Source organism: Montipora foliosa, chromosome 3, assembly GCF_036669935.1.
Source record: "Montipora foliosa isolate CH-2021 chromosome 3, ASM3666993v2, whole genome shotgun sequence".
NCBI classification, from domain to species: Eukaryota; Metazoa; Cnidaria; class Anthozoa; order Scleractinia; family Acroporidae; genus Montipora; species Montipora foliosa.
Genome location: NC_090871.1, coordinates 2,323,316 through 2,338,315, shown reverse-complemented (window position 1 = coordinate 2,338,315; position 15,000 = coordinate 2,323,316). Strand labels below are relative to the sequence as shown.

Here is a 15,000-nt window from a genome sequence, read left to right as displayed (position 1 = left end):
ATCTTTTCTTTTCTTTTCTTTTCTTTTCTTTTCCCTTCTAGGAAGCTTATCTTATCCGTTTTAAATACTTTTTTATGATCGCAGGGAAAATAGTGCAACCAGGAATACCCACGTTCAAGGTTGTTCTTGTGGGTAAGTTGTGCAAAGTTTAACCTTGTGTCAGATAAAACCTTGTTGGTAGATTAAAGTTCAGGAAATAGCAGGATTCTGTTAATGGTCAGTTGCGTACAAACCGACAGTGTAACCGTTAATTAATCGCTTAATTGAAATGTTAGGTGGGCATGCATTCTTTGTTGCGTCGCTATGATTATTGATATCTCTATCTTTATTGCAATTCAGTGGCAGTTTGACAAGTTTTACAGAAATTTTGATGGAAAGGCATTTGTTGAATTACAACATGAAAATTAGAACAAACATTCATGAATTTGTTATTAAAACCACGGAATGTCGTGCGCTGTGGAACAGCTAAGACTTACATTAAATCCCATTTTGTGATCAGTAAATAATTAAGTCTAACATGATCTCTAAACAAAGCAACCGTCGAGTAGAAAGTAGAAGGAATATAATTATGCAAGGAACAGGAAGAGAAGTTCTTGTTGATCAAAGGTTAGAGCATCTCAGAGGTGTTTCAGCGGTCAAAAGATTGATTCATCATGCCTTCGACTTCTATTCCCTTTTCAGTTATCCCTTAGCTTTTGTCCAGCAACCAGCATATCTTCTTTCTCAGGGGTACATTTTCCCCATCACCCCTTATGATCATGATCCTATTACATTGTCATTAACCAGCTGACCAGTGTAAGGGTCTGTAAGCTGAACTCAAATAAATACCTTGCACACCAGGAGATCTTGTAACTCAATACTTAATAGGGCATCTGACCAGTGTTCTGTGGATGTCGCAGTTTCGTTTCCTTCCTTGTAATCTGATTTTCTTTTCAGTTGTTCCTTCAATCATTGCTAGGCAATTAGCATATCATGTTAGGAGTGGCAAATAGTACCTCCTAAATCTTGGCACTCGCAAACTTTCCATCCATTCTCCAAATCTCGACAACCTTTGTGAAGGGTCTCAAAGTCTTTATTAATTACATTTTATATTACATTTATTTTGGTTTGAAGTCTTGCATGTTTTGGTCTCAGTCTCTGGTTTGCAAACAAGGGTCTCAGTGTCTCGGTGAGTCTCGTATTTGACCATTCGTCACCTGTCATGTTTGAAGAATAAGGACATTCAAGTCTTGTTGAATATGAGTGTTGTTCACCATGGGTTATCACCTTGACGTGGTGGTGAAGCTTGCGAGGCCTTTAGATCTATGCCAGCTGGGACCTTGGTCCCTGGCAGTTTCAACCTTGCTGGATTGGTCAAGAGGTAGAGTCCAGACAGAGAATAACCCCCCCCCCCCCCTCCTGACAGCAGCAGGTTGAGCTTGGGGCCAATCACCCCTTCTCGTTCTCATAAAAAACAACAGATTACAGAAACCTTAAAAAAAAGGCTCCATTTCCCTCAGAGGGAAAAGGACAAGATGATGATGATGATGACCAAGGGAAAATGAAGCAAAGTACAAGAAGAGCACTCATGTGGCGGTACCTTGAAGAAAATCATTTATCGTAAAGATTGCCCTCCTCAGTGGCTTGCCAAGGGGAGGGTAAGGAGTAGGTAAAATTTTGCTTGCGATTGAAATCAGGAATGCCTTAATCTTAACTTTGCTTGTGTTGTTTAATGCAGGTGACCCGGAAGTTGGCAAAACAAGTATATTTCTACGATATACCAAGAACCAGTTTGACTACAGTTACCAGCCTAGTGTTTCAGTGAGCATTGGAAATGTTGTCAAACATGTCAATATTCCTTATGAGACCATTGTGTCTGTGACACTTTGGGATCTCCCAGGCCGTGAAGAAATGGACTTGAGAAGAAGTTATTACAAGGATGTAGATGCTGCAATAGGTAAGGGTGTGAAATTCTGAGGGGTAATCTATACCTGTTACTAACCGAGTTTGAGGTCCGTACTGTAAGTTACAGACCAAGTTTTTTCTGTTAATTTATGGCCCAAGCGCAAAGAATAAGGGCCGTAAATCAACGGAAAAAATGAGGATCTGTCACAGTCAGTACAGACTGAGAAAACGCGGTTAATAAGATATTTATGATTATCTCTGAGGTACTCAGGTGCATGGGAATGGAAACTAGTTAGTTGAAGTCAAGTGGAAGGTTCATCTGCCACAAATGATTGCTGCGTCATAATTCGAAAAACAAATAAAATTTCTTGGGTTTTTGAAATAGTTTCTTGCAAGATTAAAACAGTTTTACAAGTAAACATTTCAAATGACATGAAAGACTTGCTTGAGAGTGTACAGCAGGCTGTGCTGTATAATATGGCTGCCAATCATAGTGTGCATACTCGGAGAGATAAAATAATAAATACCGGTATGTGTATTGTTATATATATTGTTTTGATCTATTTAATTCAATTTCAATTTTAATCTTTTCAAGTTAAAGACCAGTTGTTTCCCTTTACTAGGCCCTTTTTGGATGTTCAACCTATAGCCCAAATCCTTTTCTGATAATTTTTTTTTTTAACCACAATTCAGGCTTCATACTTTTAATAGAATGGTTTAATTATAGAAAGTGATTTGTGGAGTGGCTCCTTTCTAGTCATCTGATGGTCTGATTCCCAAGGAAGCGTTTTTAAAAAACCACATTTTAGACCTAAATTCTTAATGCAATATGCTAATGGAAGAAATTACACAAAAGTCATGCAGTTTTTACATGGAACAAATGACAGGTGACAGTACTGTTAAGGATATAGATACCAAATATAGACTTTCTGTGGCATGTTGTGTGCATCAGTCTTCCGTACTTAGAAATAGTTTTTGAGTTTGTGTGACAGTTCAAGCTCGTGCAAAAGTTGAAAATTATTTGGAAAAAAATCCAGTTAACTAGGAAGAGATCAAGTTTTAAGGATCAGAACACCCACTAGTTTACTTTGTGCCTATAAGCAAGTCTTGCATAGAAGTTCCACTGTCAGTTTGTTATTTAGAGTAAGTGTTTTTTAATTTTGCTGTAGTCTGTTAATGCTGATGAATACAAGTTTGAGGAGTTTAAAAGTTTGTTGTGTTACACTGAGGGTAACACTTATGCCTTGCAAATGGTTCTTTTTGCAGTTGTCGTTGACATGGATGACATAGACTCTGTTACTATGGCAGGAACATGGAAGCAAGATATTGTCAATAATGCTGTGTTTACTGACAGTTCTGGAAACATAAAGGAGAATAACACAGAACCTAATAAGCAGATACCCATATTACTTTTAGGAAACAAGACAGACAAGGTTAGCCTACAGGGTTGTTTTCATGATCCGTGATTTCATTTACCGATTTTTATTGTTTTGCACCATTTATCAAATTTTATCAGGAAATGGTCAAAAGTACTACACAGGTATAAAAAATAGCCATGTTTGCAGAGTGACCAAAGTAGCTTAACTGATTGACTCCTGGGGGATCCCCATCAATTGACAAGTAAAATCATCTCGAGTTAGTGAGTAAAATACTAAGTTTTACAGTGTGTGATTAATTAACCCATTGACTCCTAGGGGTTCCCCATTGACGAGTAAAATCGTCTGGCGTTAGGCAGAGTAAAATACTAAGTATGGCCGGTTAAGGCCGGTTTAGGGGTGAATAAATTAAAAGGCTTTCTAATTCTTCACTGCCATGTTAAAATAATCATAACTTTATTTGCATTGACATTTTGAAGGATTAGTCTTAGACAGGGTGCTGTCTGTTGTACACTCCTTCTATCGCCCCCCGGTAAATACTTTACAGTTACTTTGTAAACTTAAAAACCTGATTCTCAGAGGAAAATGTCTGGCTTGCAAAAGTTGAGTTCTTTATTGCTATGAATTTGTGGCAAAAAAGTCTCATGGTGACCAATGCACACAGTCATCTGTTGAGGATATGTGTACTGGTTTGGAACTGTTTCATTTTATATTAAAGGGTATGACTGTCTAGCAACGTGTAGACTTTAGAGATTGTATAACTCTTTTCACATCATCATGCTGTTCCCAGATAAGCAACATTATTTGCTTTACGTTTGCAAACTTCTTCAATTACACTGTTGAGTTAAGATAGTTCAAATTGACCCTCTTTTTTCAAAGCGAAGGCTGTAGATACTGAAATAATTATGAAACTCAATGGCAAATATTTAGACCAGAAGTATTTGCAGATGTGGGTTTGCACTTGATATTATGACAGCCTTACTTGTTATTTCCCTATTTTCTGGATAATTTTTCAAAGTTTGAGTTCAATTGTTTTTTTAACCAGCTGAGTTATCAAAAGGGTGACGAAGAAGCTGATGAATCAGTAGAAGAAATGACAAATTTAGAAACAGTTCGAGTGTTGGAGGGTGTGGCACTACAACATGGCTTTGTAGGAAGGTTAGTAAATACACCTTGAAGATGCATCATTGTATTTCAGCTAACCTTGCTGAGAATAATTACAGACTTTAAACTCCTCTCCTCTTAGTTACTTTGTAACTTGACAGTCTGTGTTTATCTCTGTCTTTGGATTTTCAAATAAGAAATGGAAGAAAGGAAGGCTGGTGTTTTTTATGAAGATTACTTTCTATGAAGATTTAACTGCCCTGGTGAAAATCCCACCAAATCTTGTGGGATCATTAATGATTTTCAAGGATGAGGTAGAACTTTTAGAGAGATCTTTGGTGGTAAATCTTCTTACAAAGATTGTTAACCCTTACCAGCCCCATTGAAGAGTAAAATCATCAGGCATTAGACATAAGTCTCACTCTTAAAGGTCTAAGGGCACTTTAAGGAGAGTAGCTCTGCTAATAACAATTAGGGCCTCAGCGAGGATGGAAAGAAAATTAAGAATGTTTTCAAGAATTTTTGGGGAATTATTATTTTATGATTAATTTTTTTTTTGATATCTTCATTGGTGAGGAATACTCAGATCTTAAAAAATTTCCCTTGGATCTATATAGACTGAGAAGAAGTCTGGTTATTTATCTCTAAGTTATTGACCAAATGCATAAATGGCGGCCAAAAATGTATTCTTTTGTTTATGTGCTAATTAGACTCACTAACCTCGCTTTCAAGCGTCTTTTGTATTTTGTCCATGCAAACGAGGCTAGTGAGGCTAATTAGCACATAAACAAAAGAATGCTTTTTTGGCCGCCATTTATGCATTCGGTCTATTCTTTTATTTTTCAGTGTTACTGTTTCAGCCAAAGAGAGCGACAATAGTGTGCATGCTGCAATTCAGTCCCTTATTCGACACTTACTGCAGCAGAAGATGAAGAATGCAAGGCAGTCTTTGAAGGGAGGCATGTTTGCAAAGAATGAAGAGATTGAGGAGAAAAACTATGTGACCATAAGTCCTTTAGAAGTCTCAGAAAAAAAAGAATTTATACCTCTTATCGTCACAAAAGTCCCTGAGGTGGGTACACACTGAATCCCATAACTGGAGAGAGTATGATCAAATTGTACTTGTATTTATTATAAACAAGTAAATTTTATTAATGCTGTTTTGCATTCATAGTGAGCAAACCATGAACACCCCTAATTTAAGTGTCAAGAGTGTTGTTGTGTTCTAAAGTAAGACTCAATCAGTTATAAGGAAACTGAATTTTGGTTTGGGAAGTTGATTTGTTTGTGGTTATGAGCATCAAGAATGCAATGCATTTAGTGCTAGTACAAGCTGTGTGTGACTCTTTAGGAGCCTGTTCCTCAAAGGTTAAATCTATTACATACCTCTCTCTTAAGTACCTAACCGAGTTCAAGGTCCATAGTGTAAAATTACAGACCAAGTTTTTTCCCGTTGGTTTATGAGGATCTGTTTGAGATCCATGATTTTACAGTACAGGCCAAGAAAACAAGGTTAGTAAGGTGTTTATTGCAGCCATGCAGGAAAGGAAACTAGTTGAAGTCAAGCACAAGGTTCAACTGCCACAAAGATTGCCGTGTTTAAAATCTAAAAAACCAAATCTTCTTGGCTGTTTGAAATAGTTGCTTGCAAGATTCAAAGAGTTTTACAAGTTTATGTAACAGAAATGACATGAAAAACTTGCTAGAGAATGTTTAGTGGATCGCACTGTCGAATACAGCCCTTTAATTTATCCAATGACAGTGTGCATACTATCTGACAGATATAATTAATGTGCCTATTTCCTTACAGTGCTCTTTCTTTTTGGCTTTTTTAGTTTGATGTCTTCTTTGCTGAGTGTAATGGGCCCATTGAAATAGTGCAAATCACAAGTACAGGATTACTGGATGCCAAAAATGATTTTAAGAGGGCCTGCAGTAGAGCAGGTGTAACCGGCAGTGCAAAAGCATCTCTTGAAGAATGCATTGATGGATTGAAGCAACTTATACGAACAGCTGATGATGAGGATGGTCTTGAGGTAAGACAGCGGTTTTTGGAGTTTTTGGTTTTCCTTAATCATCATCATCATCATCAAAAATTAATTTGTTAATTAATGGTAAAATTATTACACAAGCATTCACCTCCCACCAATTTGGCCTGGGTTCAATTCCCAGACTCGGCATCGTATGTGGGTAGAGTTAGTTGGTTTTCTACTCTGCTCTGAGAAGTTTTTCTCCGGGTACTCTGGCTACCTATTAAGCGACCACCCAAAATTCTGACATACATGCAGAACAGCAGTTTACAGGTTTTAAATTGACAATGTTACAAAAGCTTGACGATGACCATTCAATGATTTCCAACACCCTATGCTTGCAAAGGTTATGTTTCAAGGGGATTAACAGATTCAAATACCCCGGCTTACTTCGTAATTTCAGGAAAAGTTTTCTTTTCTTAAAACCTCTCAATTTGTTCTGTCCAGGCACATGAGGATGGAGGATACATAAAGCTTATAGTCAAGGAAGAGTGTAAGGATCAGGTCCCTGGTCCTGTTCAGAGGGTACTCAAATCATTCCACACTGAAGTAAGTGGGTTTTTGAGATCTTAATTTGAGGAAGGGTGGTTGAGTGGTTGTTGGAACCTCTTAATGGTGCATGTCTGAGTTACTAAACTAGTTCTTGTGTGAAATCATCAAATGGAATGACGCTTTAATGAAAATTGATAGGTCATTTTCATTTACAGTGTGATGCGCCTTACCGTGGCCACCTAAAATTTTTTTTTACGAATTGTCCGCCAATCAGGGTGTGCGAATTTGATTGACAGTGACGCCTCCTTGCAAAGTTCGCACGGTTGTACATGTAAGTTGAACACCGTTGCAAGGGTTGTTTAGTTGACGTATTTACACGTAATTGTCAAATTTGAAAGGTTGTTGGGTGGCCACGGTAAGGCGCGTTGCACTGTAAATAGTGTAAATGGTTTTGCAAAAAGACTTGTTTTGAAGCAAAGGCTAACAACGACTTGGAGATTAGCGTTCGAAGAAAGCTTGATAAGTAGAGGGAGGGGAAGTGCAAGTGGAAAATGCAACGTTAAGGTGATTTTTTCCTAATTGTGGTCTTTCCACTTCAGTGTCTCAACTACTTTTGTCGCTTATTGTAGCTTCATCTTGGCTTCAAATGAAGGAGGGACCAGGCGTAGCTCAGGTGGTTAGTGCGCGGCATTCTGAGCAAGAGGTCCCCGGTTCGATCCTCGGTGACTTCAACGTCTGTTTCGACTTTCCTCTGATCCGTGTAGCTATAGCTTTAAATATCCGTAAAACGGAACACTGACAGAGGGAGGGGGTAAGAGGCGCACCGTCGGCTTCCATTGATACCAGTTTCGTAACTGAAGGAACTACCGACGCTCTCTGATTGGCTACTCATTCTCCGAATATCCCCGAGAATGTCCTTTGCTATTCACTTCCGAGCAACTAACGAGGGATCTGCGCCCGAAACTGTTGTAATCGTTGCCGGAATAAATGTCCTAAAATCACCTTTTTGTGCTTTCTTTATCTCACTGTTTTAATATATACTAAAACAACTAGTCACCTCAGTGTCGGTGGCCAATACCACCTCGACTTCGGTGAATACCGGTAGCTGTGAAAACTATCCAGCGGATAAACACTAGCAAAACCAATTGAGTTTTCCATTTAATAGCGCTATATCCACCCTTCGAACAATTATAACCCTTCAACTATGCCTTGCGCTGTTGTTTTTACAGCTTGGAGCTGCATCCAAGAAAGTCTTAACACAATCCCCTGGGGCCCTCAATAAACTGCGAGAAAATGAAGAGAAAATAAACGAGCTTAAAGTGACCGCATTTGACCGTGCAGTGGCTAGAGGAATGAGTCAAAGACGGGCGAGGGCCGCAGTCATAAACATTGATGCCAACTGTACGAGAATAGGAGAAGCTCTTGCCACAGCAATGGAAACCATGACGGCGGTGGATAATGATTACAAGAGAATTAAGGCGGCTATGCTTTGGTAACGAAGGACATTGAGCGGTTGTTTCAGTCAAAAACGTCGTTCAATTGGGAGACGAAAAACCAATAGCAAAGTGAGTGCTCTGGGCAATTCCAACAGACGGAAACAGATGATGCAAAACAAACCTGATCGCAGGAAAAGCCACTCAAAAACTGAAAGGCCTCCGCATTTTAGCAAAGGACATTTTTCTCGAACCAGTCACAGCAACCACACACGAAAGGAAAGGAAAGATAAATAACTTTATTTAAGTGTCTAGCCTTCTAGAACTCGAGCACTAATTGGGTACATTGTAAACAGAAATCAACAAATTAATGCAAATCAAATCAAATGCTCGTCGTTGAGACCGGTCAAACTATCAATTAAACCAATCAGAATTTGAATTAAATATAGCAAGAGCCTGGGAGTAGGAGCCTCCTTATGCAATATATCCTTGAGTCAACCTTTACACGTATCTTTTTTACCTTTAGCAGGGGACTCACATTTACGTCAATTTATTTTACATCAATTTGCATGCATTGTTTTTGCTATTTTTTGTCTTCGATTGACAATAACTTTGTTCTGATTGGCCATTCTTAAAATTGCGTGCAGAGCCGAAGAACTCGTGGCGAAAGATACGCGCAAAGCTTGACTCATAGGGCTTATACGGGAGAGGCATGCAAGCTCCAACTCATGAGCTCCTGAATATAGTTAACCACCGCTTAGGGCGGGAAACAAACTTCTAAAAGTCACAATTTGTCTCGGTTCATTTTCCGATTGGATGAGAATTAGTGGTATTTCGCACACCTTTGTGATATTAAGTCCGTATCTAATTCCCTCTTTATAGGTTTGTATTGGTCCTCAGTTAGCGAGGCAACTGTAAGCACCAGCAAACATACGAAAACACACTAACTTGCCGTTAAACAAAAGGTGCTAACGATCAAGAAGCTAATGAGCAGAGTTTGCTTAAAGGTGAACCTCCACTAAAACAAGAAAATAACTTTAAGGCACAGAACATAATTTTTACAATAAGTATTGTTCCCAATTTTTCCAATAAAAGTGTTTGTTTCTGAAATAGCTAAATAAATTTCAAGAACGCTTGTTTTGGTTTTCAAATTTCCCGGACGCCACCATCTTTAATACATGTGACGTGTCGTGGTTGCCCTATTGGAGGTTTTCACGTGACGTCACCGCGGCCATGTTGGTGGACAAAAACAAAAGATCTCTCACTGGCTTCTTTTGTTCGTCCACCAGAAGTCGTAGATTTCTCTATTGTTATCGGTGTCTCAAGAGGTTGGTTGAAAACGTACTATTGTTGAAACAATAGGGAAAGCACGACACGTCACAATTATTCAAGATGGGGGCGCCCGGGAAATTTATAAAAATTCACTTTTTTCGATGCAAAGACTTTTTGGAAGAAAATTGTCGATCAAATTTGATTGCAAACATTTTATTCGGTTTAAAATTATCCATTAGTCGGAGTGGAGGTTCCCTTTAAGGTCGGTACGCACTATTAATTTTGCGTTGTAAAATATTTGTACGAGTTTCAGACCTCCAACAATAACGAAAGGAACTCACATATTTATATTCTTAACTCTGAAAAGGAGGCTTGGGAAAGAATTAGGGGCAACGATATTCATCACCGCATTTAAAGGGCGCTTTCTATATTTCAGTCGAAAATCAAATGGATGGTTCAATTTTGGTTTGATCATAGTTAATCCAGGGACTGGTAATGAAACCTTAAAACCACCAAAAGCGAGAATTCTCTATTTTCGAATTCCCCATAATACACTTTGTTCGCCCCCCAAATTTTGCATAAGCCATTGTTTTCAAATGCTCTTGGGAATATGCAGTGTCCCCAAGAGCATTTGAAAACAATAGTTTATGCAAAAGTTGGGGGGCTAACAAAGTGTATTATGGGGAATTCGAAAATCGAGAATTATGCTGTCGCAATCGATGTTGAATTGACCGTGACAGTGCAAAATCTTTCGCTTTGCTGGTCTTCGCACAGGTTAGCAAGTTAGCTGCGCATAATTTAATCAAGAGATTTGATTGGTTATCTTCTCGAAAAAAGGTGTGTTGTGTGCACCGTCAAGGCCAAAAACGTCCATGCATGAATTATGGTTCGATCCGTCCTGAATGTTTCGAGCGGCCTTTGTCCAGTCTGACGACTTAAAACAATTCGTCCCCTTTCTTTGGACCAAACAGTTGTTTTCGGTGGCTTAAATATCGTCTTTGCCCCTCGTCTTCTGTAGATAAATATGATGTAAATATTTTAATCTTTGCTGGAATTCTTTTGTAGGTATTTATTTTTTAAGTAAAGGAAATTTTGTACGACTTTTAAACATTGTTGAAAATAAAAGAAATGAAAATGATATTAAATTAAATTAAGCTAAATTAATCTTGTCTTTGTCAAGTGCTTTTTTATACCAAAAACGTAATATCCATATTTGAACTGCTAAGCAAAATCCAGTTTCGTTTGATGTACTGTGACATGGCTCAGGATGCCCCGGAAAAAGAAACAAAACGCAAATGAAACAAAAAAAAAATAAACCCAAACCCCTTCCCACAATCGTTCAACTATAACCACCATAAATTTTAAGAAAAAGCTTATGATTTTAAATTTAAGATATAATTTAACTACAAGTATAGCAGTTACTACAGTTACTATCTCTAAATTAACTAATCTTACTAATATATATACATGGCTAATTGCCAACGAGCAAGCCAAGCGAAGACCGGAGGCTTGCGAGGCGGCCAGCTTAACGCCGCGCGAAGTATTGCAGCAGGCAGAAAAATTCTCAATCGTGCTGTGAAACTTGCATGACGCGCGCGACAATTGATGATCTTGTGTTCGCAGGTGAGTGAAAACACATTTTTTTCCCATTTCCCTGACCATTGTGTTGTGTACACTCGCTTTGAGTGCTCTTTAATATTTATTTTTGAACCATCGTGGTCTATATTGAGTGAACGAGCTCAAAACTAAACCGGCGTACGTGTTCTTATCGGCCGCTGTTGTCAATTTCGCATTTCGGCCTGCCAGTACAGCAGTTTGTTTTTCGTCTTGTGACCATTGAGTCGGGAACAATTTAATTTAATTTTCAAAGAAAATATGTTGTCTGCAAAGTATACAATTAAACGATCAATTTGACTTGTAATTCATGGCTGTATCTTGCAAAATAAAAATTCTAGAAGTGAAGCAACTTTCATGTGCGAGTGAGTTTGATTCCTCGTTACATGTTCCACACTGAAAAGTCTGAAAACGCTTTGGCGATTTTTTACATGGCACTGATTTTATTCAACTTAAATATTGTATATTCCTTTTAAAATTTTACGACCGTTCAAAAACTGCAGCAGTACTTTCCATATTATGGGAAAACACGTTGACAATTTCTACATTGTTGTTGGAGATACATTTAAGTGTGCAATTTCTATTATTGTATTATTGTTAACTAGATAAGTTGAATTGCAGTTCTTTCGAATAAAAAAAGTTACTACTACTGTTGGATGTTTTGGAACTCTGATACAAATCTGCAAACTATGTATTATATTGACTGTTTCGTTGGCACCTAGCAATTGCTATTACTAGTTTTTACTTACGCCCACATTGCTTACACCTTTGCCTCTTTTCATCCCAGCTTTCTTCTTTCTATCCCTTCTTTTCCAGTTCCCGCTCGGTTTTTCTGGTGTTACAATGATACGTGAGGCAGTGTGGCCCAGTGGTTAGGGCGCTTGCCTTGAGATCCGGAGATTTCAAGACCCGCTCTGACTACTCGTTGAATTTGTTCCTGGTACTCCCTGGTTCAACTTCCCAGCTGCACTTGTAAATAGCCAACTGGTTTGCCTCCGGCCAGTTGGGATTCTTAACAGTTGTTGTGTTCTGTCGTTTCGTTCATTGTGTTTCATTGGCCCTGAAAAGCCGCTATGGGGAGCGGTCAATTAAGTATGTATGTATACGTCACTTGCAGCTTGCCTTGAACTCCAACCCACCGTAAACCTCTGGATTACTTGTCCCTGTTCTTCACCACTGAGCTAACGTGTCAAGTTGCTAATTCACACCTTAAGAATGATATTTATTTTGAATTCTGACTGACTATTTACATAATGATAAGTAATTATGTACACCTGCCGTGCCGAGCACCTACAATCGAACCTACAACTTCTAGGTTACCGTTCAGAGATCCTTGTTTTACTACTCTTGAAACAACCCTAATCACGTTAATAATGCTAACCGTAACCCTAATTACGACTAAAGACACTGTTTAGGCTTAAGGTTAGTCCCTGTGATAGTTTTATATAGCTTTATCCAGTATTGCTGTGATCTGTGACCTGCTTTTCCTTCATTCCCCGTGCGGCACACTTATAAGTTTATTGCATGGAAGAGTGTACTACGCTGCTAAAATCGTTTCACGTTTCCCTTCTTTTGAACCAAAATAGTGTCTTCGTAATAATCAAAATGGCTACCGAAGTAATATAGCATCAGCAAAGCGAAATTTAAACATTTGGGAATTGTCTCTGCATCAGTATAGCCGATCCCGAGCGGTGCATAGAGTAGCGCAAAGAACACAATTTACTTTTGTCGTCCGTGAGATGTCCAAAACTTGTGTGGAAACGCGGTCAGTTGGCAAAGACAAAGTGCATCGGGAGATGCAATGGATAACCTTCAATACGCTTGAACTGTTGCACTTTCTGTAACCATTTGTTTGCGGCTTAGTGAAGGTGGATCCATTATTTGAATAGATAATCTCCGGTCTTCATCTTCGGACTGTAAAGCGCTTGAAGCTCGCTATGAATTCCGTTGTTTCTAGGCTCTTCACCAGGTCGAGGTATACAGCTCTGCTTAAGCTGCAAGCGTACAACAATAGGTATGCCTTGCCCTCGGTATTGGCTCTTGGTTTGTAACGGATTTGTCCCGCGAAGTCCACTTCTATTACTTGAAATGCTCTTGAACCCTCTGTTCCGGTTTTGGGTAGATTTCCCGGCGGCGGCGCTTGGTAAGCTCTGGCGCGGAATCTCTTGCAACCGTAGCAGCTATCTTTCAACTTCTTAACCAGTCTTCGCGGCTGAGGTACCCAGTATCTCACGCACTTTTGACATGGTGAGTCCAACTCTTCCGTGTAGGGTGGAGAGGTGTGCCTAGAAAACCAGTTTCTTGGTGAAGGGATGCTCGTCTGGCAGATAGGGTATTCCCCCATAATCTTACCTCGACATTCTAAGACATGCTGATCGTTGCACTGAAGGTTGAATTGTAATTGGTCGGCTTGGAAGTTGGTTTGATGACAAGCTGCCTCTTGAGCTTTCTTGATCCACTGCGACTCGTGAAGCTCGATTTCTTCCGTAGTGATTGGACCGATTTGTCTGTTCCTTGGCTTTGCTTGGCAGTTTCGAATGAAGCGCCACACCAAAGCTCCGATTCGCAGTACTCTCGGTAACTGGTGACTGTTGAGCACATGGTCGAGGGCATCCTTGGTAGGAACGGCTAGAGACACAATTTCTCGCTTTTTGCTTTGGCTTCAGCTATATAAGGTTTCAGGTGAAGGCTCTAATATTATGTTAGGAGGCCACTTTGATGAATACTCAGCCATGTCGGGCCTTTATTCCAGAGTAAGTTGTTCGCAGCATCTCCTCCCCGACTCCCTAAGTTGGCTGGATTTTCCTCGGTTGGGACATGATACCACGTGACTTGACGATGTTGCTGGATCTTGTCCACACTGTTTGAGACGAATTGGCGGTACTCCCGCTGACCTTTGATACAGTAGAGGGCCACTGTATAGTCGAGCCAACAGTTGACTGTGCTTTGGTGACCATTTAGGGCGGCTTGGACGTTGGTAGCAAGGTTCATAGCCGTGTGCCCTGCGACTAGTTCGAGCCTCGGAATCGTCAGGCTTTTCTTGGCAAGGCATGATTTCGCACATAGGAGTCGCTGAGTGACTCCTTGTGTCTCATTCGGATCGTTCCTGAGAATCACGCTAAGTGTATGTTGTATATCCCAGGGTAGACCCAACAGCTTCCCTTCTGACGGTTTCATTTCCCCCATGCAGTTGTTGTTTGGCGTAAGTCTTTCTTGGACTTGGACGGTGATTCGCTGATTGCTTCTCAAGGTTTCGCTCCCTCTAGTTGCTGATAAGCAAGGGCAGACTCTGCTTGACCAGACTGTAGCTCTCTGGGTGCTTCCAGCTCTGGGGCGTTTGAGTGCCATCTGTGAATTGTTTATGTTGCGTCATTGAATATTTCTGTTGCGGTAGCTTTCTTCGCTGCGGTTAGTTCGACAGTCTCTCCGCCAGTCATTAAGTCGTCAACGTACATGCTTTCGCGTACTTCCTTGACCAACTCAGGATATCGGCGTTCCCACATATCTAGGTGCTGGTTGATAACTCCACCGAAGAGAAACGGCGAGCATGTCATTCCGAAGAGAGCACAAGTTTTTTTTTTTCTTTTTTTTTAACGAGACATCTGGTTCCCAGAGGGAAGGAGCACGAACAGACTCGAGGTCCTATGCGAGGTGCTCCACCCTACCCTATCCAGACCAGAAAGACCAGACCACAACACCGGGAACTACATGCCCTACTCTTTACGACAATTGTGCGGGTTCTTTTACGTCCCACAGGATTATGAACATTGAAGGGTTGTGAGACGGGACCTCCGG

The 15,000-nt window shown here is 39.9% G+C and overlaps 2 protein-coding genes across 2 annotated transcripts in view; one reads left to right on the top strand and one right to left on the bottom strand.

The window, feature by feature from the left end:
- Positions 1-10,755, top strand: part of LOC137996436 (uncharacterized) — a 10,920-nt gene extending 165 nt beyond the window's left edge. Inside the window, exons 2-9 of the mRNA XM_068841824.1 lie at positions 85-132; positions 1,718-1,936; positions 3,151-3,317; positions 4,306-4,418; positions 5,211-5,436; positions 6,200-6,400; positions 6,842-6,943; positions 8,116-10,755. Coding sequence (XP_068697925.1) covers positions 85-132; positions 1,718-1,936; positions 3,151-3,317; positions 4,306-4,418; positions 5,211-5,436; positions 6,200-6,400; positions 6,842-6,943; positions 8,116-8,382 — 1,343 coding nt within the window. The 3' untranslated portion in view covers positions 8,383-10,755. The remainder of the gene's footprint in view (positions 1-84; positions 133-1,717; positions 1,937-3,150; positions 3,318-4,305; positions 4,419-5,210; positions 5,437-6,199; positions 6,401-6,841; positions 6,944-8,115) is intronic.
- A 2,353-nt stretch (positions 10,756-13,108) lies between these two features.
- On the bottom strand, positions 13,109-14,553 carry LOC137995143 (uncharacterized). The gene is made up of 2 exons (XM_068840719.1): positions 13,932-14,553; positions 13,109-13,833 (listed from the first exon to the last, which is right to left on the bottom strand). The coding sequence occupies exons 1-2, from the start codon at positions 14,551-14,553 to the stop codon at positions 13,109-13,111; spliced, it is 1,347 nt and encodes a 448-aa protein (XP_068696820.1).
- Positions 14,554-15,000: the final 447 nt, after the last annotated feature.